The sequence below is a fragment of the Caenorhabditis remanei genome, chromosome III (genome assembly GCF_010183535.1).
Source record: "Caenorhabditis remanei strain PX506 chromosome III, whole genome shotgun sequence".
Lineage (NCBI taxonomy): Eukaryota > Metazoa > Nematoda > Chromadorea > Rhabditida > Rhabditidae > Caenorhabditis > Caenorhabditis remanei.
Window position 1 is genome coordinate 3,141,696 of NC_071330.1, and position 27,187 is coordinate 3,168,882.

The following is a 27,187-nucleotide window of genomic DNA, read 5'->3' on the forward strand; positions in this document are numbered from 1 at the left end:
GTGAATACTTTTGCGTAGAGTATTTCAGTTACAGAGTGGTTCTTGACAGACATTTTGAAAAACAAACATACCGTTTAAAAAAATCCCCTATAATACAGTTTTTACCATACTTGCAAAATATCGGCCCGGCCCGGCCCGGTCGGCCCGGAGTCCAAAAATGAACACAATTTTTTCACAACATTTTTCGAAATTTTCATCAAAAATAGTCAAAAATCCTATGTACACTTGAGTTTTATTAATATGCAAAAACATGGTCGAAAATTCGACTTTTTTGCGAAAAAATCAAAAAAAAATTTCAAATAAATTCAAATTTTCAAATTTTTGTACTGTATGTTTATTTTTGCTTTTTTCCCATTTATTTCCAGTTTTTATTGACTTTTTTCATATTTTTTACCATAAAACGAGGCGTTCGGAACAAGAAATGAAGGACTCGGCAGATACTTCATTATGAACAATGGATCTGTACACAGAGTACAGACACACAGACAGTAAGGATTGGATTTGGGCGATGGAGAGGTATGAGAGTAATTAGGGTGTGAATGGCATTCAAATACTGATTGGTATCCTGGGAAACTGGCTCTGTTGAGATAGAATCGATTGTGGACAATCCCTCATCACCTCATTCTTTCTCTTTTTAACTCGTTCTGTATTGCTCCTCTCCTTCTGTGTCAAAATGTCTGTCAAGAACCACTCTGTAACTGAAATACTCTATGCAAAAGTATTCACTAATCAACATCTTCTTGAAAACATTCTCAGTTATCTCTCTGATGACTTCAAGAAGAATTTGGATGTTAGATTGGTGAATAAATCAATAAATCATAAATTTCTACGGCTAATTAGAAGAAATCACCGAACAATGAAGATTGAGTACGCTTACAACGTAGAAAATGTAATAACAAGATCGAAGGATTTTATCTATATCAATTATCGGAAAATCAATAATCAGGATGTACTGCCATATTTTATGTAAGGTTTGGTGTATTATTTCAGTATTATTGATTCTTCTTCAGCTTCCTGAATACTGCTGTTGGTGTGAAAGTTAAAAAAATTATGACAAGAAAACTGTGGATGTTGGAAAAGAAATTCATGCGTAGACTTCACGACATCATTCATTCTCAGCTGATTGAAAATGGTGAGTTGACATCTAAAAACTGAGAAATGTTTCATATTTAACATCTGCCTTTCAGGTACACACATTCAAACAGTGATTGGACTGGAGGAAGCATGTGATGGATGTGAGAAGTGTTCTAGCACTGCCAAGAAGTGTCTAGAGTATGGTCCATTGAGATTCAGTACACTACAAACTATGACTCACTCGAAAAATTACAAGAAACTGCAGGTGACTGATAAACTATTCGAAGTCATTGCAGAGTACTGTATCTCTAGGTCAAAAAACAAGAAAGAATGCTTCGAAGAGCTTGATAAAACTATTCTTTCGACCATCTCCTGCGAAAAACTTGTTATATGGATCAATGAGTCCAGAGTACTCCTGAATGAAAGGACACGTCCAAAGTTTAATCACAGGCACATGCCACGAGAAGTTATCGATATCATTCTAAAAAAATGGAGTGTGAAATCGATAAAACTCAATATATTGCATTTCACGAATGAACCAGTGTGCAGTCTCGAATGGCTACAGTATGACTATTTCAGCCGAGTCAGATTGAATGATCCATATTCGGAAACTGAGCAATCAGGTAAAGCTGTTAGCTCCAACTTGTGTGAAATTACAATTTTCAGATTTGAAATTCAACCATGTCGAAGTGAGCTTGCGCTATTCACTAGACTGTGTAAGAGGCTTGGGAAACCTGCCTCACGAAACGGAACCTCCGGCAGGATACGACAATTTTATTCCCAATATCAGAAGAATGTTCCCGACAGATAAAATATCGATGGAACTGAGCCATTGGTGTTTTGTACCCAAACTGGATATTGAAAAGAAGATGTCAACTATTTTACAAGTGGTCACTATGGAAAAACATCAGAATTTGAGTTTAGGCATCAAGTTTTTTGTGAAATCAGGAATTGTCAAAAAGCTCAATGAGGAGACGAATAAGGAAGATTTACTGGGAATCGCTTCGGGATATGTTCTACAAGAGAAGAGATTACACTGTTTCAAGAAATCCTCATCGTTCAATGCTGGGGGACATGGTCCAGAAGTATTCCTTGACAATGAATGGATTGGAAGAAGGTTTCAAGTGAAAGATACTGTCAATCAATTCAATTTCAATTTGGATGTGTATATCAAGGAGAAGGAGTTGGGAGAGATATTCGATGAGGAAATGTTGAAAGAATATCCTAATTCTTTTGTTGGACACTTTTTCGCATGAACTAATCAAATTTGATTCTTAAATAAAGCGTTTACGTTGGAATATTCTTGTTCAATGTGTTTCTCCTTCTGTTTTCCTTTTATAAATTTGAAAAGTTTGACCCGGTCGTACAGTGTTCTTTTTACAGTGGAAAATGGTCAGCTTTGAATGATTACCGAGGTATTAGGAATGATTACTTCTTGTGAAACATTATTGCCCCTGTTGCAAAAAACTAGGTACTCTTTTTGTAGGTGGTTACTCTTTTGTCGGGAGTTGTCTACGAGTTACGATTGCATGAATAGGAAAACGCCAGTTTGTTAAAGGAGGACTGAAGTAATATTTTTTTTTCAGATTCTGATACTTCAGAAAATTCTGAGCAACTTTCATCATTGGAGCATATGCTAAAAATCGCTCTAAACGCCCTTAATTCACGTTTTCCCGGCTGAAAAGGAACTTTCGTGGAAGAGTTTTCCCAAGCGAATTTCTTCCACCGTGTAGTCCTCTCGGACAAAATTTTTTCTTTTTATTTTTCGATTTCTCGTTTTCTTGCTTTTTTCAACAAAATTTCGAGTTTTTTTCAATTTATAACGTATAAAAATGAGAAAAAACTCGAAATTTTGTTGAAAAAAGCAAGAAAACGAGAAATCGAAAAATAAAAATCAGACTTGCAAGATTCCGGGCCGGCCCGCCGGCCCGGCCCGGCCCGGCCCGGCCCGGTCGGCCCGGATTTGAATTTTTGAACTTTTTTCACTACAATTTTTTGTTCAAAAATTTATTTTCTGAAAATTTTTCATATTTTTCCTCAAGTATATTTTTCAAAAACCTTCGAAACCTACAAAAAATTGTTTTTAAGAAATATTTTTCAAAAAAAAATCGGAAAATTTTCGAAAAAAAAATTTGAATTTTTTTCAGTACTGAACTTCCGGGCCCACCGGGCCGGGCCGGGCCGGGCCGGGCCCTAGAAATTTTCATTCCGGCCCGGCCCGGCCCGTTGCAAGTCTGCTTTTGAGCCGGGAAAACGTGAATTAAGGGCATTTATAGCAATTTTTAGCATATGCTCCAATGATGAAAGTTGTTCAGAATTTTCTGAAGTATCAGAATCTGAAATAAAAAATATGACTTCAGTTCTCCTTTAATTTTTTCCACTGAAATCAAATATTTTGAGAAAAAAATACTTTCACAAACCATAACATTTCGAGAATACAAAGCACACTCACGCAAAAATTCGCATAAAATGGTATAATTTTTGCTCAAAATGCACGCTCTACCCAGAAATTCGAAGGTTTTGCTGTTCAGGGTTACTGTAGCTGACTGTATTTTACTGTAGATGAACTACTGTGAATGATAGCAGAAAAGTTTTATGAAAATAACTGTTTTGAGGCGAAAACGTGGTTTTCAGCCCTGAACTTAGATGTTCTTCTTTTTTCGTGACAAAAGACGCCTTTAAACTTTTCTCACTACAGCTTTCACCGTCAAAAAATACTGTAGTTCCGAGCCGATTCTCAGATTCTAGATATCGGGAGTACATACACACACTCAAAACTATGAGAAAATTCCAAAATTTCAGATTCAAAAGTACCGAATTCTTGATGAAAATTCCAATTTTGATATTTCTCTAGAAACTGAAATTTTCGTCATGAAACTTAAACAACTAGATTCGGCGTGTCGAGAGCTTTCAGATGACTATAATCACGCCTAGTTTCGAAAAATTCCATTTTTTCTGGACGGTGGTCTAGAAATTTTAAATTGGTGACGATGGACTAGAAACCGAAAAAGTTGATTTTAAGCAGAATTGTTATCATCCAAGAAACGCGCTCAAGGAACGCCAGTTAACTCTTTTTTAGCGGAATTTACAGTTTTCCAGTCTGTTTGTGCATCTTTTTTGGAATAATATGGAACTCAATCCCTAAAAAATATAGCGGCGCCCTGTAATAGAACGGCACCCCTAGACATCCAATATAACGGCATGCCGTCATGTACAGTATTTTCGGTATGTCCTGAAAAAGTCAACACATTTCGATTTAAGACCCCAATTCCAATTCCATTTTCCCATGCTCTCCCCCGTAGAGTGCCGGCCTCTTGGTTCCCGTTACTATGACAATAGGTGTATATATATCAAATCAACGTTTGGTGCTCTTTTCTCTTCTCATAATCCCTCATTTCTGCGTCTCTCCTCTCTCCGTTATCTCTAATTTCATCCGTTTCGAAAAGGAGAGGTAACACCCGAGATTAGTCGAAGAAAACCTAACTCAATCCATATTATTCTTCTCTTTTGACGATTTTTCCGCGTGGAAGATGATGCGTACCGATGAAAACATACAACGATACGATGTAAGTTTCTAGAAGAAATTTCGAAATTTCAGAGAGAATCAGATGACCGAAAAGGCATTTATAATTATAGATTTATGCATGATAAGGTTCGGTATCTAGGTAACGGGAAAAGAAGGCGCCTGAAAAATATGAAAAATACTTGTGTTTTTCAGTTTTTTCTCTAGTTGAATGCTGAAAAAATTGAGACGGAATATTTGATTTCTGTGAGTATAGGTGGATATGGCTTCTATTTGTTGTTGACGTCACTTTTTGGATTTGGGATTTCACAACTAATGATTTTTCGAAAGTAGAGTACATTGTTATAATCAATTTTTCCAACTCCGGGACGTTTTGAAACCAGGCATTTTGAAACCGAGTAATATAAGCTCGGCATAGTTCTTAAAACTGCGCTTCACCAAAATGTCCTTGAAAAATGTATATTTTTGAAATTTTGGAACAAGACGTTTCGACACAGTTCAAGTTCAGTGTCGTGATGTCTTGGTTTCAAAACGACAATTTGTAACCAGTCGTTTTGAAACCGAGACATTTGGCAACCATGACTTGACATAAGATCCTCTTAAGAAAATGCTTTCGAAATGTCTTGGTTTCAAAACGCCGCCAATATTGGGTTCATGAATATGCTCAAAAAACCTTGAACTCTTGAAAAACATTCCAATCAAAAAAAATAACCGAGACTGACATTGATTTGTGTTGTGCATTCAAAAACCACCACGCTAATCAGATTTCCATCCAGCCGTGATACTACATATGTGACTTTCGTATTTTAAAGTTCCACTCTATCCCCTTTTTCTCTTTTTTCATCTTTCAACAATCATTTGATTAGTTAGAGGTACTTGAAAAAGTGTTGAATCTCTTCAGTTTGAAAACGGAGTTGATTTTTTCGTGTCCGTTTGAGCCAACTACTTTCAAGCACTTGTTGGAGCTCTGAGCCAGAAAATTTAGCTCACATTGTTCATAAGTTTTTGATATTTTTGTGGAGACGGTGCAGAAAAGATCAGTGCACAAAACTCTGAGTTTAAAGGCGCATCTAACTTCATATTTTTGAAATAAAGGGTACAATTTCAAGTACATATTTTTGTGTTTCAAAGAACGTTCTTTAAGGTTCAAAATGTTCATAACTCTCAATTTTTTTAAACCTTTGCTATTGCCAAAGTTTGGAAGGAAAAAAGTTCTGGAGGTTTTTACGGAAAATGCCCTAAATTTTGTTTTAGAGATAATCACACATTAAATTTTGGGGAACACAGATTCATAACCCCGCCCACTTATGTTTAAAGCATAATTTGAGACCATATAGGTTTATATAACTTTATGGTTACTACGTCTAAATATCCTTACTAGGCAAAAATATACGAACTTTGGTCTTTTTCAGTTGAAAATGGACAACTTTGAGAGTGTGTCATAGTAAAACTAACTGTCCCACAAAATAACTTTTTATGGATCTAATAGACCAAGAATAGAACTTCATTTTCGTAGTTGACAACTTTTTTGTACGGGCACTCCCTAGCAAGTTACATGTCGATAAAAGTAATTTCTCTCTCAAATCGATCAATTTCAGTGCAAAGTAGTGCGATTTTGGAGCTCACAGGGGTGCGCGAAGCAAGATCGTTTAAACGCGCTCCGTCGCTCAGCGGTTGGCACGGTGCCAAAAACAGACTTGGCTGAGTGCCAAGTTCAAGTTTAGCGTGTATTTGTCGTATCTTTCAATGAAAAACGCGATGCACACGCAACGCCACTGGCGCGGTAAATTCAAAACTTTTCGTTGCGGACCTTACGTCTCCCACCCCTGTGTGAGCTGTCCACATAAAATTACTATAACTCTCTTTTATCAATTCTTTATTCCATCTTCTTCTGATTTTAAACTTTTGCCAGTGTCCGTGAATGCTAGTCAATGTGTATCGTCATCTAATTTTTCATTTTCATTTCAATTTAGTACTCCCGATAATATACACACAACGTAGCGTGACGGTGTCCGATTTCCGTTGTTAGATCAGGAGTCAATTTCTTTTTTTTTGACACAATTGTAACATTTTAGAAAGGTTTAAAGCATGTTGTTTTTTTTCAATTCTCGTACTCCTTGTTTATTCCAGGTGCCCGTCCGTGAGTATCGTATGCTCGCAGCCACTACCGAAGTGGACTATCCGTACTTTCCATTCCGAATATCGATTGATTTTGTGCTAGTTCACAATGCCTCGGAATCACATTCCAAAGGAAAATATCGAGAGTTTTTCGAGAAGGCTGTGCAGAAGGAGGGTCTGATCATCCGTCATCAGATGTCTGGGCAGACTCATTTCACGTTGATTTCCACTCCGTTTCACCGGTTGTCAAGGGAAGCCGAGTCGTCCCAAATGTGTTTTCCGTTGAAAGATGTGAGTTTATTTTTATTAACAGTGCCGTGGCGCAAAAGTATACGAACTTTGGCCGTTTTCAGTTGAAATTCTCAAACTTTGAGAGCGTGTCATGGTAATTCTGATGGTCACACCAATTAGGTTTTCAATGAATCATACAGATCAAAAGCAGATCTTCATTTTTGTAGTTGACAATTTTTTTGTACGGGCACCCCCTAGAAAGTTATGGTCATTTTGAGAGGACAGCTTGACAACATCACTGAAATCGGTCGATTTGAGGGAGGAATTACTTTGTCGTTACGTAACTTGCTAGAGAGTATCCGTACAAAAAAATTGTCAACTACAAAAATAAAGTTCTATTTTTGATCTGTAGGATCGATTAAAAACCTACTAGGTGTGACAATCAGAATTACCATGACACACTCTCCAACTTGGACAATTTCAACTGAAAACTGCAAACGTTCGTATATTTTTTGCAGGGTACTGTACATTTTTTATTTCAGTGTCAAGTGAAACCTGGAATGCCGTCCTGCTGTATTCCACTCTCCAAAATATTCGTGACCGATGACACAGTCCGTTTCATAAATGCACCATTCCAACGGAAGCATGGTGCTCTTTTTGTTAACTATCATGATGAAAAATCATTCTTTACACCTGCCCAAAGAGGATACTTAACCTATCAGATCCTTACAAAGATCGATATAAGTAAAGATTTGAAGCACGAGAGACTCGGAGATTCACAAGATCTCCCTGAGCAGTCAACGACTTCTATCACTTCAGATGAGCAGTTGAGGAGGAAGGGATTGACGTGGCTTCTGATGAGAGATGTTTATGAGGAAGCGTTTGTGCTCCATGCACCGAGCAAGGTGAGTTGGATTTAGGGGTTTTGGAAATAGGAACACCTTATCAGTATTGTTTCAGGAAGAACCATATTTCAAAGCGATGCAGAATGGGAGTGTCAAGACTTATAATGAGGTTATTTCGGAAATTGAGTTGGATCCGAGGAAAAGTTTGAGCAATGCTTGGGAACGGTAAGACGTTTTTCGTATATGGAGTACAAGAATGGTGCAAATGCGCTCTAATGATAAGAACTTGAAATTTCGAATAACCTTCAATCTAGCTACGTATCACCGCCATCGCGGAACTGGTGGCCGTGAGCCGATACTCAGCAAATCTGGAATCAGTTCAAGCGCATGGTGTGAAAAATGAGCTCGTTGGATGGTGTCGAGTAACTGTGCTCTAATGAGAAGTGCATTATTACCGGAAAGCTTGACACCATGCCAGAATACACAAAACGTTACTGGTATGAATCAAAACGGTCCCTTAATAAGAACCGTCAAATCTAGGTATTAGCACGGCAGCCTTCTTACAACCGCGCTCCACCGAAATTCCCGTGTCTCTTTTTCTCTAAGTCTCTCAATTTTGCACACAATTTCCTTCGGTTTCGGTAGAGCGCAGTTGTAAAAGGCGAGCCGTGCTGATAACCTTTAACCACTTTTGATTCATACGGTTTCGATCCGGGTAGTTCTAACTCGGGCGATTCAGAAGCAGCACCAGAACACTGTGATTTTTTTTGCGAACACGACATTTCAAGTCTGTCATAATTTATCATTGGAGCGCACTTGTCTTGTTTCAAATAAACCTTCTTTTCTCTCCCAGCTGGTACAAATTCCAACCTCTCAACAAGATCCGTGACTACTTTGGTGAACAAATCGCTTACTACTTCGCGTGGCAAGGCACATTCCTAACACTTCTCTGGCCAGCTGTCATATTTGGATTCATTGTTTTTATTTATGGGTTTGTTGATAGGTAAGTGCTTTTAGGATCTCAAACACTCTATCTCTATTAATTTTCAGTATAAGCAGCTCCCCTCTTGACTGGAACCACTGTAAAGTAGTGAAATTCAACGGGGAGACTGAAAATGTGGCATGTGGAATGAGGAATGGGTAAGTCTCTAGTGATGATAATTAGAAAAAATCATAAGTGTATTCAGACTAACTCTGTTCTTCTCCATGCTAACCCAATGGTTTATGAGCTCATTCGACACAAAAATGAATGCATTTTTCGCAGTTTTTATGTCAATTTGGGGTAAGTTTTAAAGAAGAGTGTACTTTACCACAAGGAGTTTTCCAGGAAGTGTGTTTGTCCAAATCTGGAAACGCAACAACTCTGTGTTGTCTTATCAATGGAATTCAGATGATTTCCATGCAATCGAGCCGGATCGTCCAGAATTTAGAGGATCGAAAATGAAGGAGGTTAGTGGATACCGTAAAACCTCTAATAGAGGAATAGAGTCTATTTAACGCAGTATATCTTTTTTCTCAAAAGAGATATCAAAAAGTAGCCAACAGACAAAATGTAGCTGAATATGTTGTATAGGAACGCCTACGTGAAACCCTAGTCACGTGCCCCGGTTATTCTAAGTATTCATTTCCCTTAGAATTCAGTTCTTAATAAAGTAAAGAGTAAAGAACCACGTATATCGTCTCTCTCTCCGATAGAAAGTAGCTATACAATATTGGCGATCAGGAATCAAAGAACAAGACGCAGTAGAGCAATATGGGAAAACCAAGTGGAGGCAAAGAAGTGAAGACAGAAGATGTGTTGGGAGGAATAATGCAGCAGTTGACGTTGTTGAATGAGAGATCAGAACAGTTAATGGAGGAGAATCGTGAGTTGAGAGCAGAGCAACGAGCCGTAGCAGGTAGATCGAGTGAGAAGAGTAATGCTCGCCTAATGGCCGAGTTATCGAAAAGAATTCCAAAATTCTCGTATTCCTTGTCGGAGCCAGACTCCTTCAAGAAATGGATTGCGCGAAATGAGTTGATTTTCACGGAAGATGGAGCAGATTTGACGGAGAGAGAACGTACGAGATTGTTGATTGGATGTTTGGAGGAAACAACATACCAGAGATATATAGATGCGCAGAGAGATGAGACGGATGTATTCGATATTGGATATGAGAACACTGTGAAAGCGTTGCACAAAGTATTTGGAGGACATAGAAGTATGATGATAAAGAGACAGAAGTGCTTGGAGATAAGTCGTTCGAGTGGAATGTATGGAGACCCGTTGGAATATACTAATAGTGTTGGAGAGGCCGTTATGGAAGCGAAGTTGTCGAGTATGACGAGTGATGATTGGTCGATTTTTCTGTTTCTTCGTGGATTAGACATGCCTGGTGATGCTAAAGCAAAAGTTTGGTTGATGCAGTTCGTGGAACAAAGTGAGAAAAGTGGTCAGAAGTTGAAATTGGCAGATGTGCATGATGAGTGGTGTCGCTATATGCAACTAAAAGTGCAAACTGAGGTAGTGTCAAGCACCACCGCGAACCCTCATGGAGAAGTGAATGTTTGTGCCATCGAAAATCGAGACGAGAGAAGAAGTGAGCACAGGACGAGTAGTTACAGAGGTGGCTTCCGAGGAAGAAGAGAAAATTTTGGGAATCGAGTCCTGACGTGTTATGCATGCGGAGAAGCTGGACACTTCTCATATGAATGTCCTAAGAGAACAAGTGAGCGGAATCGAAGTGATAATCGGAATGTGAATAAGAAAGAGCCAGAGAGTAGGAAAGTGAACACGATTACGATTCAAACAATACAAGTTGATGGAGTGACTACCGAGGGTCAGACTCGCCCGAGAATGACGGTGAAGGTTGAAGATAAAATGTTGGAGTTTCATTTGGATACGGGAAGTCAGATTACGTTGATTAGTGAGAAGAGTTGGAAAGAGTTGGGAAGTCCATCATTGAGTGAGGTTCCTTTCAAAGTGGCATGTGCCAATAGAACGGAGTTGGTTGTGAAAGGAAGAGTGAGAGTTAATTTTGAGTTGAAAGGAGTTACATACAGTGACTATGTCTATGTGACAAATCGAGATATGAATTTGATTGGAATGAGTTGGTTATGTCAGTCGCCCGAAATAGAAGCAGTACTTAAGGACATGATAGCGAACAGTGAGATTGAGGAAGTTGAGGAAGGAGAGCAGACGTCGCGGACGAGTCAGTCGAGTGCAAGAGTTAATCAAGTAAGAGAGATGTCCAAGAGAGAGAAGAATTCGAAGATAGTCGGAAGAAGAGAATGTTATCGTTGTGGTGGAAGACACGTTCCAGAAAGATGTTGGACTGAAAAGAAAGAATGTTACCAGTGCGGAAAGAGAGGACACATTGCAAAAAGATGTCAGTCGGAGAAGATGTTCTGGAATGGTGGGAATGAGAAAATGAGAGGACGACTGAACCATGAAGAGAAGGAGAAGTTCGGGAAAAGAGAAGATAACGGAGAGAACTTTCATGGAGTTTGTCCACTAAAAGTTAATATTCCAGGCTCGGCCTGGAACAACAGATCAGCAGCAGGCAGTCGAGGTTGGCGTGATACTGGATATGGAGTCGGGAGAATGAGAACACGCACACCTTTGATGAGAAACAACTTCTGGATGCCGAGCCGCGACAAGGAAGGATGGTTTTACATGTCGGGTCGGAAGCTTCGCTGGATTTTGGAAGAAAAGTCGAACAGAGCGAACTTTTCATATTGTGGGGGAGGTGTTGTATAGGAACGCCTACGTGAAACCCTAGTCACGTGCCCCGGTTATTCTAAGTATTCATTTCCCTTAGAATTCAGTTCTTAATAAAGTAAAGAGTAAAGAACCACGTATATCGTCTCTCTCTCCGATAGAAAGTAGCTATACAATAGAATATTTATAAAATATTTCATCAGTTGGAAAAAATTTGATAGCTCTCAAGGCAATTGAGATATTGTGCTCCAAACTTTTGCTATAGGGGCCCCTGTGGTTTCAACAGCGCTCTATCAAAACATAGTATTAGTTCAGTGGAGCGCACTTGGGAATATGGTGACCCGCTTGTAAAAGTAAAAGGAAAAGATAAAATTTTACGGACCCAAACAAGTTGTGTACCAGAGCTGTGGGGAAGTAAAATCTTCAAAACGAAAGTCGGAAGTCGGAAGACTTATGAAAATTATAGAAAACGGAAGTCGGAAGTCGATTTTGAAAATGACAAATTTGAGGAAATTTTTTTTCATACAAAATTTCATCATAAACCACCAAAATTTAGCAGAAATTTCCGTCGAGAATTGAAAAAAATTCTGATCATTTTTCACGGAAGTCGGAAGTGGGAAGAAAAATTTTAACGGAAGACGGAAGTCGAAGGAAGGAATTCCGCACAGCTCTGTCGTGTACTATAAAAATATTTCTTTAAAAAATGCAATTGACTGATTCAGATCTAGAAATTCAACCATGTGGAGCTATTTTTGTAATAGGCCAAACCTTTCTGCGGTATTGCCTGGATTCAAAACCAATTCTAGAACTGGTACAAATCAGAATTGAAAAAAAAACCAATGATTAGACACAGTTGCTGCTAGACGTATTTCTGATGGTTCTAATTCTTACCAGTTCTTGTTTGGGCGGTCTTGTTGTCCGACAAATAATTCCCAAATCTATAAGAACCCCATGTCAAAAACTAAGGTCCTAAACTAATCTATAGTGACAGTTCTCAAATTTGGTTGAAAGATGCAATTATTTAAATCTCCAGGACCCAATCACCGGTGAAGACATCTGGATATCCCCTGCCCTGTTCCGTTACCTGAAAATGATAGGCTCCTTCTTCTTCGTCTCATTCTCCATGCTCATCGTCATCCTCTCCCTTATGCTCGTAACTCTTCTCAAAATCTGGATGGTCTACAACTTCCAATGCACCAAAGAGTATACATTCCATTGTTGGCTCTCCGCCGCATTCCTCCCTTCAGTTCTCAACACATTATCCGCAATGGGTCTCGGTGCGGTGTACAGTAACCTTGTCGCTCGGTTCAATGCGTGGGAGAATCATCGAACGGAATCAGAGCATAATAATAGTTTGATAGTGAAGATATTCGCTTTTCAAATGGTCAACACTTACACTTCGTTGTTCTACGTGGCATTTGTAAGACCAGAGAGTCATGGGTTACAACCAAATGGGCTATTCGGGCTTGGAAAGGAATTCAAGGATACGTGCCTTGATGACACGTGTAGCTCATTGCTAGCTCTACAGCTGTTAACTCACACATTAATCAAGCCGGTTCCCAAGTTTTTAAAAGATGTTGTGATACCGTAAGTCTTTCAAGTGCGCTCCATAGATAACAAAAGTAAGTTCAGTTACTTCGTGAAACTCTTCCGCCTTCGTATGTATACAAGTAGAACCGAAGCGACAAGAATCGAAGCCGAGGAGGATGATCAAGCGAATGTGCTTGTTAGGTTTGTATGCAAATGCGCTTCATTGATAAATCATAAGTCATTTCCAGAGAATGGCTGAAACCAAGTGCAGGTGACTTTGTGTTGTGGGAGATGAACGAAAAGATTATAATGTTTGGAACCACTATGATGTTTGCATCCTTATTCCCTTTGGCACCATTGCTGGCACTGATGATTGGATTTGTGGATATGCGAATAGATGCTCATCGATTGATTTGGTTCAATCGGAAGCCTATTCCAATGATTACTAATGGTATCGGAATCTGGCTTCCCATTCTCACATTCCTTCAATATTGTGCGGTTTTTACTAATGCTTTTATAGGTAAGTCACACTGGAGCGTGTCTTCTTAGTTTTGAAAAAATTCTACGATAAACTTTTCAGTTGCCTTCACCTCGGGTTTCTGCTCAACATTCCTAGCTGACAACGAGTATTGTACGGTTCAAAACCGGCTGATCATTGTGATCGTGTTCCAGAATCTGGTATTCGGGCTGAAATATCTTTTGTCAAGTGTGATCCCCTCAGTGCCAGCGTCCATTAAAGTTGCATTACGGAAGGTATGTCTGTCTGTCTATCTGTGTATCCCGATGTCCATTTCTTTTTAGAAGCGATACGTGGTCGCTCATATCATGGAGAAAGGAGATGTTCCCCACAAGACTCGGATCAAGAAGCGGACCCGGATAGCCAAGTTGGCATGGATCACGTCTAATCAACGAGTTCAGCGTGGCAAGAAGAAGGAGACACCACTGAAGAATAAGAGGCTTCTGGCGGAAGATTGATAATTTGTACATTAGAGCGCATTTATGTATTTGTTAACCTCTTTATATATCAATAAATATGTAGTGTTTGTTATACATAGACTGTATGTTCTTGTTTGAACTGCCGCGTTGTCCATTTTTGAGAGACGCAGGAAGGTGAAGGAATCGGGGTGATACTTGTGGAATAGTTTTGCAGTTCTGTACAGTTTTTGCGAAATTTGGCAAGATTTTTTTCAAATCAAAATTAATTCTTATTGGTAAAAACCGTATTTTGCAGTTTTCTTACCGTAAACTGCGCTCCACCAAGATTCCCCTGGAAACGCCCACAAATTTTCTTTGTTTCGGTAGAGCGCAATTGTAAGAACTGTGCTGTTACGGTAGTGTGAAATATTTTTTAACCTTTTCGTTTTCCTATTTGCTATCCCTTTCTTTTCCCTATCCAATCCCTTTAACCTATATTCAACGTTTTTCTTTTTCGAGGTCAACCCGAAATGCGGCGTTCCATCACTACTCGACAACTTCCATTTCTTCTTCTTCTCCTCTCCACAGTCTTCGTCGTCGCCTTCGCCAAAATCGATCACGTAAAGGAGAAGAGGACGGAAACGCACGGAGATGCCACTAAATTAAAAGCGAAAGAGGCGCCGGAGCATATTGACCACAAGAAATTGTGTGAGTGAGCTCACTGGCTGGAGAGCCTTTTTAGAATATGAGAATTTTTATACCACCGAAATTCTCTTGGGAAATTTACTTTTTTCCAGTCACCGAAAACTTCAAGCAACGTCGTTCTGAACACAAAGCCGCTATCGAATCGATCAAAGGAATCGGAAAGGATAAGACACGTTTATTCTTGGAAGATGTAAATGAAATTTCTATTTTCGAAAAGTTATTATTCTTTTTTTCGTTTTCAGCTGCTGAAAAACATCAAAAACTTGCTGAAAGAGTCGCGTGAGACACTCGAACGTACCGCCCATCTCCCCGATTCGCCGTTCCCGCATAGCAGTGATTTGTTGAAAGATGCACTTTCGAAGGTAGCTTTAAAAACAATTTTCTGAAAATTTGTAAAAATTCGAAAATTCCAGCTCCATGAGAACACCGCACTCTTCACTGATCTCTCGTTGGCTTTCTCGAAGTTTTTCGAGACAAAAGTTCAAAAAGATCGGAAATTGAAGACACTTCTCGTGGGGGCCTACAATTATTCGATTAAAACTGGAATTTTCGATTCGGAAACCGAGAAGAAGGTGAACTTGATGGCTCAACAACACGAGCTAATTGAGAAAGATGAGAAATTCTTTAATTTGTACGATAAGGAGCGAGTGAAGGAGGATATGGAAGCAGAAGAGACACAGAGAAAGCAGAAAAAATCGAAAAAAGCTGAAAACAAGCAACCAAAGGGGGAATTATGAAATTCACCTGATATATAATTCGAATTCGTAATATTTTCTAGCTCAAGATACTCTTTCTCTTTTTGTAAATAACCTTTGCATAATTTCTTAAAATCCTTGATACTCTAAATAGTTGCTGTCGCCATAATTTGTTTTTTTTTAGTGCAATTCGATATTTTGTGTATAAAATTCAGTCATTTTATGTTTTTCTAAACAAAATTTCAACGGTTTTCACCGTTTTCTATCTTTTTTGCTTTTTTTTCTTCGTTTTATTCAGAAAATTCTACTTGAAAGCAGTGAAAATCGAGATTTTAAAACCGAAATCGCTCGACAAAGAAATCATAGTTTTCCACAGTAAAAAAGTTTTCGTGGTGAGACCATGTCAAAGAAATCAAAGATGCCCCTTGGAAATTGGCGCGAAAGTTAAAAAACAGTTATTTGAAACTGCTGCCAATCGCAACCGATTGCAGTCGGATGTTTTGTTATACTTAAAACTTGCTTTATCGCAATCGCATCTCTCAAAATTCGAGATAAAATTGTCTTCGAATCCCTCAACTCTTTATATTCCAGGGTTCTTTTCTACCGGTGACTCCTCTTCCTTTCTCAAAATGACGACTCCAAAATACAATTTGACGGAACTCCGAAATCTACAGGAGGACGATGAGTTAGATCTGTCGGCTTCTGCAATTCAAGATTTCCCGAAAGCAATCACCCAATTGACACGGTTGACCAAATTGGATTTGAGCTCGAATCGAATCGCTTTCCTGCCAGAATCGTTCTGCACGATGGATAAACTCATTCGGTGAGTAAGATGTGATAGAATTTTTGGAAAAATAAACAAAAAATTTTAAGGCTGGATCTCGGAAACAATCAATTGCATCACCTTCCCGATGGAATTGGTCTTATGAAGAGTCTTCAGCATCTCAACCTGTACAATAACAAGTTGGAAGTAAGGAAATATCGATTAAGTTATAAATGCTGATCTAAAATTTCTCAGGACCTCCCGCTATCCTTCGGAAACCTCAAATCCTTGAAATGGTTGGATTTGAAGAAGAATCCAATCAATAAGCCTCTGCTCGCCATCGCTGGAAACTGTGGAACGGATGCAGAGTGTAAGACAGCTGCCAAGCAAGTTGTCAATGTCTATATGGGCGAAAAGCAAAAGGAATTCGCTCATAAAAAGGCACAGGAGGCGAAGTTGAAAGAGAAAGTGGCAAAAGCTCAGCAGGAGGAGAAGATTCGAAAGCATCAGGAGAAGAAACAGAAGGAGGCGGAGATGAAAGCGGGTAGGTTTGAGAGAAATCGGAAGAAAATCTTTAGGAGAAACAGGTGAAATGTCGTGGAAAAATGTGATTTTCAGGTTTAAAAGTAGGAGAAATTCTTATTATTTGCAGTCTTTTCGTACTGCAAGCACGCCACGTATCCAAAGTAGCCATTTCTTTTCCGCGTTCTCGTCTGCGCCTTTAAGGTAATCGCGGCGAGACCAGCGCTTTTTTTGGAGGGAAGGTTAAATTTTCGAAATTAAACTTTTTAAAATTCCCTCCAAAAAAATGCAAACTTTGGACACTGCATTAGCAAACCAGCTCGTCATTCCCTTGAAAATCAAAGTTTAAAAGAGAAATTTATACCAAAATGTAGATCTTGGCGAGATCTACATTTTCATATATTTTTCTCTTCGAAATTTCAACTTTGAAGCGAGTGGCAAGTCGACAAAAATTCCACGTGGCATTCCTGTGGATTAGCTCTCTCTCTCTCTCTATAGAGATCTCTAACAAAATTTACATATTCCATCTCAAGATAATCCTTTCTCTATTTCTCCTCCCCTTCTACAGCCGGATAATGAAATGGAAAAACGAGAGAGCAGGTGGCGAATGCACCGAGCATCTGTCATTCCCATCTCCCTCTCTCCTTCTGGTCATTTTCTATTCCTTTTGTGTTCAAATTCGCCCTCTCTTCGTCTTCTCTCTTTCTCCTTCTCTGCCATCATCATCGACAACGTCGTCTTCTTCCCATGCCTTGTCTTCATAAGAGCTCCAGGAGAGAAATAGCGAGGAGAAGTGAGAGACGCAGAGGTGACAGAGCGGCACTCGTCGCTCCGTTTTTTTCTTCTCGTCTTTCAACCACTTCTTACTTTTTTGCTATAGTAGTTTTTCGTGATAATTTTTTGCTTTTTTCACTTTTTGCATCAAAAAATTGTTTTTTTCTTGGTTGTGCTGCTTTGTTTCTGTATACATCTGACGCATAGCAAAATTGTAGTTTTTTCAGAAAAAAAAACGTACAGTTGGTGGATTGTTCAAAGTTCTACCTGATCCAAAAACTTGGTTTTTGCTCCCATCTATCACATTTCTTACCCTTCAACTGCTAAGGTCTTTCGCACTCTTTTCTCTCTCTCTCTCTCTATCTTGCAGTTCGATTGCACAACTGACCACCCCAACTACTACCAACAGAGACACACAGAGACACGCAAAAACCAAAAAATGGGAGATAGTACGGATCTCCGGAGAGACCACAGACACTTGAGAGAGAGAAAAAGCGCCTGTCCGACCTCCGTTGTGGTTGACCCCTTCGAAGAGGTGACTCCCTTTCTCTCTCTGTTTAGTTTTCGAAACGAAACGATTGGATAATACAATACAAATTGTTGTTTTTCGTCATCGCTTGCAGTTCGTTTGCAGTTCCGAACGTTTTTATCTTTTTCTCCTCTAAATAGATGATGACTTAATGAGGATAATCGTCATCATTACCAGCTACTAAATCACTTTCCAAGATTTACAAGATGTGTCTCTTGCCAACTCTTATCAGATCGCACCGTCTTCGTGGCTATTCGAATTGCCAGTACTCAAATATTGAGGAATCTTTTTTCTTCAATGACCTATATATTTTTGATCGTCTACCAGTTTTATCTACTCTTCTCTCTTCTACCTTTTACTTCCTATCACTTTCCCAGTAATACGCGAGAAAAAGAAATATATCTCTTCCTTTCTCGATTTTTGGAGAATTTTTGATTGACACGGCGACATCTTTGGTATTTTTCGTGTTTCTTTGACACAGGGGTGCGAGGCGTAAGGTCCGCAACGAAAAGTTTTGAAATTACCGGCCGAGTCGCGATGCGTGTGCGTCGCGTTTTTCATCAAAATATACAACAAACACACGTTAAACTTGAACTTGGCACTCAGCCAAGTCAGTTTTTGGCACCGTGCCAACCGCTGAGCGACGGAGCGCGTTTAAGCGACCTTGCGTTTTGCAGCCCTGTGCTTTGAGAAAAAAGCGCAGAATAAAGTGATCGCACCGAGACCCACTCTTTAAAAAATCCCATGCGCCTTTAAATGTACAGTTTTTCTTCCGTCGAAATAAAAAGGAAATTTTACATCACTTTCGAATAAAAACTTATAATTTTTGTTGACGTGTTGACCCTCCACGTCTTAATTTTTTGTTTTTCTCGAATGTTCGATGATTTTTTCCAACTCGACGCCCTCTCTCTCCCAGTTTTTCTCTTTTCTCCGCTCTTGTTTTCTTTCTCTTCTGTTATCGTTTTTGGACTGTATATTTTTCAGTTTTCTCCCTTTCTTTCAACTCGAATCGACACAGCTTTTACGAACAGGATGGCTAGTGAGTTTCAAAGATGCACTAAAAACCGCAGTTTCATTGATTTTCTCTGAGAAAAGATTGCAGAAAATTAGTTTTCCACGACATTTTACCCAAAATCACAAACAAACCGCCCTAAAAAAATGAAAATTCCGTTTTCAGAGAAGGACGCAAAGCAACGCGAGCACGCCTCGAACAACAAGTCTCAACAACACACGCCTCCACACAAAGAACATCAAAAGCCTCACAAGAAGGAGACGTCGCATAATAAGGCGTCGGATGCCAAGAAAACTGAAAAGCCACGTGGATTCTTCAGAAAGTGTAGGGTTTTTTTTCGTAATTTCCGGTCAATGCTCGCTTGTCTATTGTTCTTATCACTCTTATGCTGACGTTGACTAAACAATGCGATGTTTATTTAATTCAGTAGGTGTCGGTCTTTCTAGCTCTAAATTTATCTGAAATGATCAGAAAAGGTACTTTTGGTTTGAACCCGACCAATTTTCCCTCAACAACTTTCTATTTTTCAGTGTTCGGATTCATCTGGACGTGCTTCTTCTACCTGACACTAATCCTCGCCACCTCAAGTACCATCGCCATTGGTCTTGACTGCAAAGGTCTCGGAACTCCGATCCCAGGAACTGCTCCACTTTGCAAGGATCTCTCGCTTATCGGAACTGGAAATAAGCCATCGGCCGCATTTGTACAAAATACAAAGAAGGCGTACGGGCAAGTGCTGACCGGATACCAGTAAGATTATCGATTTTTTTTAATTAAAAATTTTAATATTTCTTTTTCAGCAACCAATTGAAACCTCATGTCGCCCCAATTCAAGCATCGATCAGCAAGCAATGGAAGCAGTTCGCCAAGACTGATATTGGAAAGAAGGTCGAAAGTATCGCATTCCAAGTTCACACATGGATTGTCGATAAGTGGGTGAAGGTTCAACGATTTGTTCAACAACAATGGGCCAAGATTCAAGCTTGGTGGAAGAGTACCGGACAGAAGCAATTCGGACCAGCTCTTGAAGGATTTATGATTGGACTCAAGATGGTATTCCAGATTGTTGCAGATATTGCTCGCCATTTTGCAGGTAACCAGTTCTAGTACATTTTTTCTCAAGCAACCTCTCAATATTCAGGTCTCCTTGTTCATTTCGTTGCTCGTGTCAAGACCTTCTTCCTCGCATGGTCTGATGGTGGATTCAATGCTGCTATGAACACTCTGAACCACTGATTCCCCTCACAATACCTTCTTCTCCCCACAACTTCCTTCTTCTCTTCCTCTGCCCCCACTACGGTTATCGCCTCGATAATTTTTGTAGTTCATCGCTCTAGTTTCTTCCCCAATTTCGTTTCTTTTTCTCTTTTTGGATATTCGATTTGTGAAAAATCTCGAGTTTTCGTAATCCCCCTCCAGAACCTTTATCTATATTTGCCCCGCCCTCCTCTCTCATGTTTCCCTTATTTAATTTATTTTCATTATTTCTTCTTACTGGTGTTCTTTTTTGATTTGTTGTTTCGTTCTGAAGCAACAATTTGATTGACAGTATTTTTGATAACTTTAATTTATATGAAAATTTATTTTAAGTATCGAGACAGTCTCAACGCAGGTTTTCACTCCCATTACTTTTCGCATTCAAAATAAAGCAACGTGTTTCAAATCAATAATTGAAGTGAAATGCCTCCACCGAATCTTCTCGAGGTGCCAGAACTTCCGCTTCAAATGATAATCGACTATCTCACTCCAGCTGCAACGTCAGTTTTCATCGCTAGCAAAGTCCAGAATTCCTTTAATTTTTCAGTGTCAATTTCGCCTTATCCAACGAAAAAATCCGCGAGTTCATCGGAACGATAAACTTGAATCTTGAAACGATTTCACTGAAAATCACAGAGAAACGCTGTTCCATCACATTAGTTTTCTTCTATTCGGAGAGGAGTCTCGTTTGGAAATTCGTCTCGACACCGTCGAATGATCGCCCGAAACCGAATTTGAAAATCAAAGTTTGCGAGAATCCGCTGGACTTTTGCATAGTAATTCGAAGTTTTTTCAAATTTTTTTGTAAATGATTTTCATTTTTCAGAAAGCAGTGAATTGGCTAACCAAGTTGACCCGTTTCCCCGTTACCAGTGTCACCATTGAGGGACCAGATTTCCAGGGAACGAGGGAACTATTGGAATGGGAAGCGATTCGGGAATGTGAACGACTTACGATGAGTTTAATCGATGAAATGACGGGAAATTTGGATGATTTCAAAGATTTGGAATATATCGATTTAGTTGGATGTGATTGGATGACACCGGAAATTCTAGAGACTTGTCGAGCCAAAACAATCTCATTGTTCTCTGTGAACTGGGCACTTGAACAAATTATTCAAGTAATTCGGAATTGGCTTGAAAGTACAGAGAACCGAAAACTGGAGTATCTTAGTGTTGCATTCAAAGACTCGCGCGATGATGCGCTGACGATTCTCGACGCATTCAACACAAAACCGTGGGATCGAATGATGAGACACCCTACTTTTCCGTAAGTTTTGCAACTATAAAAGACAATTTTTTGCTTGTTTTCAGAAGAAGAAACACCGGAGTCCCGTTAGACCTCAGCGGAGCTCGCGATATCGAACGATCGGATGGTTTTCTCGCGTCGATTCTTGTTGATAGCGATGGAGTCGATTTCGTTGTTTGGCACGACCGGTTTCCCGTGCAAGAGGAACTTTAATTGTTATTTTTCACTTTATTTTGTGAATTTTGTTGTTTTGAGTCAAAAAATAGATTCTTATTACCATTTTCAAATCGAGAGAAAGTTCTCTTTTACTATTTTCTCTTCACAATATTGTAGAAATATTGGTTGGACCCGGCGATGAATCTCTTCTCCACAAAATACGGATCCTCTCCACTCGGCTTGTACTCCGATGAGCAGTTTTCACTGTCGTAAACCTCTTCGACTCCACCTACAAAGCTCTTGTAGAGAGATGCTTGTAGAGAAGATCCGCGTCTAATGCTAACTTACTGGAACTCGAGGAATCCCATGATGAAGATTCTTCTCCTTCCTCCAAATCTCTCACTCTGTCAAAGTCGGAGCCGTCCTCGAGGCTAGAGTCTTCATTGATCAGTTTGACAATTTTTGCACCCATTTTCGCAAAAAGTTAAGGAATGGGAACAATGGGAAAAAGAATTATTGAGAGTTCTATTTCTTCACGTTCGCGTTCGTGAAGCTACTCGGACAATTATATATTTAGATTTTTGCCTCAACGGATATCCCCGAAGAGGCGGTTGCAAAAATTTCGTTTATTCGACACACTCTTTCGAGAGATCGAAACGACAGCTAACCTTGGTTAAACTGGGTTAAAACCAATTTGAGAAGCGAGAGGACGGACTATATGTTCCGCTGTGTACCGACACCTTGCGGGTTCCGCCGACCGCTATGTTTTGTGTGCGTTGTGACTCCGCCCACTTTTGTGCGTTGAAAGTGTGTGCGCGCGAAAACGGCGATTTTGAAATTAAATTTTCTTTTTTTTCTGTTTTTTCAGTTCAAAAGCCATTTTGCTGATTTATTCCTCAAAAGTGCGGTTTCCCGATAAAAAGTTCACTATTTTTTTGCAGTAATTCATTGCTTTCAATCTATTTTACGGTTTTTTTCGATTTTTCTTTAAAAAATCGTTTTCCCAAGATTTCCAATAATGTAATTATTTCAGCCAGATGAATGTGCTCATTCAGGGAGCCGTTCAAGCTCTCGGATACTGTGAAGATGGAAAATATCACCGAGAACCTGACTGTTATGGTAATTTTCTTTTTTTTTTTTGAAAAAAAACTGAAAAATTCTCATCAATAAATTTTCAGAAACCATCCGCGACTTGATCAGATATCTACGCGAAGATGGCGAAGACTACACCGCCCGTATCGAGTGTGGACGACACAATTTGGTGGAGCATGATTTGGTGCCGATGGTGAAATGTGAGGATTTGAGTGATGACGAGTTTGATATTGCAATCAGGTAACTATTTCTGAAAATTTCTGAAATAAAGAAAGTATTTCCAGATTGATGGTGAACCTCTGTCAACCCGCAATCTCCACAATGCGCGGTAAAGCACCTAGCGATCGTGACCAGTGGAAGATGTACTGGGAGCTCGAGGAGAATCTGCGTCGCGCGAAAAACGCCTTCACCGATGCCTACTTTTTCACTGCAATCAAAAAACGAATCGATAATTATTTCATCGAAACAGATTTCGATGATCGAGACGAGCGACTTCGTTTGGTTGTTGAGAGAATAGTTTTGCTCATTAAATACGTGTTTTCTATCAATCAAGACACTTCGGAAGGACGCCGGACACGTATTGAGGATAGTAGTCATGACCGGGTGATTCTCGCGTTTTTGGAATCTGGAATCGATAAAACGCTGATGCATATCGCGAATCAGCCGAGAGAAAAAGAGTTCCACATCACAATTCTCGACATTTTCGCGTTAATTCTCAAGGAGCAGTGTCCAGAGAATCTCTCAAAACCGGAAGATGATCCAGAAGTTTCTACAGCAGAAAAGAAGAAAACTGAGGAGGAATTTCGAAAAATTATCGAAAACCACGTTGTAAAAGAGACACAAAAACGGAAATCCTTCTCGAGATTCGGTGGTTCCTATACGATTAAAGGGCTGAAAGGAATCGCTTCGAATTCTACTCAAGTAGTTTTCAAGCCGATTCAAAACGTGGAAAAACACAATTTTCTGGACGAAAGGAAGCAGAAAAAACGTGTCGCTAGAAATCGAAGACCGTTTGAAATCGACTCAAATACTCATTTTGCATCGAGTGAAGTGCGACGAATGTTGCGAGATATGGTCATTCGACTCATCGAAACTTGCTTTAATCGTCTCATGAAAAGCGCAAAATCCACAGTTTTCGTGCAGGGACATGTTATTCACAAGACCTCTCAAATCAACTATTTATTTATGGTGAAATTCATCCTCCGGTTTGTCCGGATGTCCAAACAAGAGTCACTTTTCGAACGAATCTCCGAGTGCACTGGAGTAGAAGCATTCCACGAGAATAACGTCCAACTCACGGAATATGTGGAGAATGCCACGACGCTGAAAGGTGTGGAGGCGAAAAGTTACGGTTTGAAAGCCCAATATGCACTTGGAGCATACAATGAGCTAGTTCTCCTTCACAGACATATAGTGGAGTACGGGAAAGATGAAGGAGAGAAGAAACGAGCGAGAAGAGCGTTGGAGCATGTTGTGAACGTTGAGGAATATCGAGAACTGCCGATTTCTATCATGAAAAAGTTTTCGACATCGGTGCTTTCTAACAATTTCCTTCGAGAACTTGTGCTGACAACTCATCATTATATGAAGCTAGTAGAGAGATTTGTGAAGACGGGAGCTCTCAAAAAAGTCACCAAGAAAGTCAAAGTAAGGAAGAATCGCCAAAAGAAAACTTCGCCTGAAGATATACGATCGGAGTTTGATAAAATGACAGTGGATAGTTTGGAGGCGTTGTGGGAGGAGTCCAAGGAGACATTGCTTCAAATTCTCAAGAAGGAAATCCCAGAGATGGATGACATGAATCCGATAAATCCACAATTGGAAGTGAGTCCAGAGGCTCAACAGAAGTTTGCAAAGCTCTTCATTCAAAGATCATTGAGATCCAAAGGATTCCCGGCGGCTGTTGGTTTATATCATGCTTCTAGAAGAATCTGGAAGGATTCGCATAGTTTCAGTGGTCTTGAAGAGGATGCAACTGTGGAGGATGAGCTGGATGAGCTCTATCAGATTCTGAAGATGGATTTGAAAAAAGTGGCGAGAGAGTTGAAAAAGGCGGAGGAGAAAGTTGGATCCGAGTTTGATAGATTTGATAAAATGACTTCAGAAGCTATCGAATCACTTTGGGAAGATCCAAAAGTTCAGGAGCTTCTTCTCCAGATTCTCAACAAGGAAGTTCCAGAATTAGAAGACGCCAACCCTTTGAATTGGCAGTTAGAAGTCAGTCCAGAGACTCAACAACAGTTCGCAATGCTCTCAATTCAGCGAGCTCTTCGTTCGAATGATCTCCCGAAAGCCATTGGTTTGTATCATTCCTCCAGAAAGCTATGGCCAAATGAGAACTTTTTCGGAGCACCCGAGATTACTGTAGAAGAGGAAGTGACTGAGTTGGAGGGGATTCTGAAGGCAGATCTGGCGGAGGTGGTGAAAGAGATGAAGATCGCTGAAGACGTGGCAAATAGAAAGTTGGATGACGTGGATGGTGACGTGTCAAGGGAATATGGGGATGAGATGAATTCAGAAGACGAAGAGGAGACTCCTGCTTGGAAAACTGAAGAAATTGACTTCCAATTCGATCTCTATGTATCAAAATATGCGAATGCAGACGTTCTGAAGTGGTACGTCTTCTTGTTGAATGACTTCTCGAAGAACGGTGTCGATTTGAATCAAGCACTTGTCAAAATGCTGCATAGAATCGCTTTCGATCTGAAACTCCCCACAAAACTATACCAAGTCTCTCTATTCCAAGTCCTTCAAAAAGTTAATCAACACTTTACAAATCTAACGAAAGAGCTTCGGAAGACAAGTCCATTCTACGAATTATATCAATTCGGTTTCCATTTACTCAAGAAATTCTTCGCCAAATTTGCCGAAATGGGACCGGAGCTGGCGATTGAGGCGTTGTTCTGGAAGGGACCGAAGGAATGTTTCGAGATTGATAACGGATATGGATCATGGATTAAGAGCAAGGAGGCGGATATCAAAGTTTGGACGGAGGAGTTGGAATCGGAGATTCGACATTTGTATGATGAGTATACGACGGTGGAGAGTAGAGAGGATGGTAAGGGAAAATGAGATTTCAGATTTTTAAAGTTTGCAGACTGAAAAAAGCTGAAAAATCACATTTTTTGCATCGAAATTGTCTGAATATGCTCAAAAGTACTCAAATTTTGCCCCGAAACAGTGAGTTTCGTGAACCAGTGATATTTGCAATTTTGAGAGAAAATCTCAAAAAATAACGATTTTTCAAGTTTGTAGACTGAAAAAGTGCAAAAATCGCGTTTTTAGCATCGAAATGGTCTGAAAATGCTCAAAAATGCTCAAAAAGCACAAATTTTGCCCCAAAACGGTTAGTTTCGTAAAACACTGACATTTGCGATTTTGAGGGAAAATCTCAAAAAATAACGATTTTTTAAAGTTTGTAGACTGAAAAAGTGCAAAAATCGCGTTTTTAGCATCGAAATGGTCTGAAAATGCTCAAAAATGCTCAAAAAGCACAAATTTTGCCCCAAAACGGTTAGTTTCGTAAAACACTGACATTTGCGATTTTGAGGGAAAATCTCAAAAAATAACGATTTTTTAAAGTTTGTATTATCGAAATAAAAAAGTTCCGACATTTTTTCCTCGTCGGTGTTTGCGGACTCAAGCCAAAATTATCAAATTTTGGCTTGAGTCCGCAAGCACCGAGGGGGAAAAAATGTCGGAACTTTTTTGTTGCGACAATAGACTGAAAAAAGCTGGAAAATCATGTTTTTAACATCAAAATTGTCTGAAAATGCTCCAAAATGCTCAAAAATCACAAATTTTGCCCCAAAACTGTCAGTTTCGTGAAACAGTGATATTCGCGATTTTGAGGGAAAATCTCAAAAAGAACGATTTTTTGGAGTTTTTAGACTGAAAAAATGCAAAAATCTAAGCTCAGAAACTACCAAAAACACAAAAATAGCGAAATATTGTCAAAAATTAAGAATTTCCGCGAAAAAAGTTTTTTCTCACAGTTTTAGTGATTTTCATCCAAGAAAAACTGCGTTTTCAAGGAAATTTGTTCTAAACTGAAGCTGGGAATGCTATTTTTGATAGATATTTCATGAAAATGTCTTTGAAAAACTAATGCTTTAAAAAATTTCCGATTTTTTCAATTTCCATTTTCCAGGAATCGACGTGCTCGACTTCATCGAACACAACCTCTCCCGTGCTCGTTCCCGCAAACAAATCGCCAAAAAACTCATCGAATTCGGTCTCGATCTACTCGGTGCGAAATGGAAGAATCTCGAGAAGGCTCAAATGGATTCAGTACTTCCAGTCGGTGATATCCAGAAGGTGTACGATGAATGGAAATCGGGTGGTTCTGAAGGAGATCTTGTTGATATTCTGAAGGAGAAATTGACTGAATCGTTGGGTTCCGAGATTTCTAGAAAGAAGATTATCAAGCAGTTGGCTCATATGGATATTCTATATGAGAAACCGAAGAAAGAGAGACCGTTGCCTGAATGGGATAGTG

At 39.5% G+C, this 27,187-nt stretch overlaps 7 protein-coding genes across 7 annotated transcripts; 6 read left to right on the plus strand and 1 right to left on the minus strand.

Moving 5' to 3' along the window:
* Window positions 1–856: 856 nt before the first annotated feature.
* Window positions 857–2,330, plus strand: GCK72_008774 (uncharacterized protein; the record flags this gene model as incomplete). The annotated part of the gene is made up of 4 exons (XM_053727039.1): window positions 857–966; window positions 1,011–1,132; window positions 1,188–1,697; window positions 1,741–2,330. The coding sequence occupies 4 exons, from the start codon at window positions 857–859 to the stop codon at window positions 2,328–2,330; spliced, it is 1,332 nt and encodes a 443-aa protein (XP_053586616.1).
* A 4,418-nt stretch (window positions 2,331–6,748) lies between these two features.
* On the plus strand, window positions 6,749–9,288 carry GCK72_008775 (uncharacterized protein; the record flags this gene model as incomplete). Its single annotated transcript, XM_003107514.2, has 7 exons — window positions 6,749–7,006; window positions 7,489–7,851; window positions 7,907–8,016; window positions 8,645–8,794; window positions 8,842–8,931; window positions 8,979–9,073; window positions 9,119–9,288. The coding sequence occupies 7 exons, from the start codon at window positions 6,749–6,751 to the stop codon at window positions 9,286–9,288; spliced, it is 1,236 nt and encodes a 411-aa protein (XP_003107562.2).
* A 2,906-nt stretch (window positions 9,289–12,194) lies between these two features.
* On the plus strand, window positions 12,195–13,996 carry GCK72_008776 (uncharacterized protein; the record flags this gene model as incomplete). Its single annotated transcript, XM_053727040.1, has 6 exons — window positions 12,195–12,245; window positions 12,525–13,078; window positions 13,124–13,222; window positions 13,270–13,541; window positions 13,602–13,774; window positions 13,823–13,996. 6 exons carry the CDS (start codon window positions 12,195–12,197, stop codon window positions 13,994–13,996), a joined length of 1,323 nt encoding a protein of 440 aa, XP_053586617.1.
* A 470-nt stretch (window positions 13,997–14,466) lies between these two features.
* Window positions 14,467–15,378, plus strand: GCK72_008777 (uncharacterized protein; the record flags this gene model as incomplete). Its single annotated transcript, XM_003107590.2, has 4 exons — window positions 14,467–14,644; window positions 14,734–14,831; window positions 14,884–15,003; window positions 15,055–15,378. The coding sequence occupies 4 exons, from the start codon at window positions 14,467–14,469 to the stop codon at window positions 15,376–15,378; spliced, it is 720 nt and encodes a 239-aa protein (XP_003107638.2).
* A 587-nt stretch (window positions 15,379–15,965) lies between these two features.
* On the plus strand, window positions 15,966–20,172 carry GCK72_008778 (uncharacterized protein; the record flags this gene model as incomplete). The annotated part of the gene is made up of 7 exons (XM_003107538.2): window positions 15,966–16,159; window positions 16,210–16,306; window positions 16,355–16,643; window positions 19,102–19,260; window positions 19,467–19,686; window positions 19,737–20,029; window positions 20,078–20,172. The coding sequence occupies 7 exons, from the start codon at window positions 15,966–15,968 to the stop codon at window positions 20,170–20,172; spliced, it is 1,347 nt and encodes a 448-aa protein (XP_003107586.2).
* Window positions 20,173–20,616: 444 nt separating this feature from the next.
* Window positions 20,617–21,654, plus strand: GCK72_008779 (uncharacterized protein; the record flags this gene model as incomplete). The annotated part of the gene is made up of 4 exons (XM_003107608.2): window positions 20,617–20,693; window positions 20,741–20,969; window positions 21,020–21,462; window positions 21,507–21,654. 4 exons carry the CDS (start codon window positions 20,617–20,619, stop codon window positions 21,652–21,654), a joined length of 897 nt encoding a protein of 298 aa, XP_003107656.2.
* Window positions 21,655–21,749: 95 nt separating this feature from the next.
* GCK72_008780 (uncharacterized protein) lies at window positions 21,750–22,069 on the minus strand (the record flags this gene model as incomplete). The annotated part of the gene is made up of 2 exons (XM_003107487.2): window positions 21,750–21,886; window positions 21,946–22,069. The coding sequence occupies 2 exons, from the start codon at window positions 22,067–22,069 to the stop codon at window positions 21,750–21,752; spliced, it is 261 nt and encodes an 86-aa protein (XP_003107535.2).
* Between the last annotated feature and the right edge of the window lie 5,118 nt (window positions 22,070–27,187).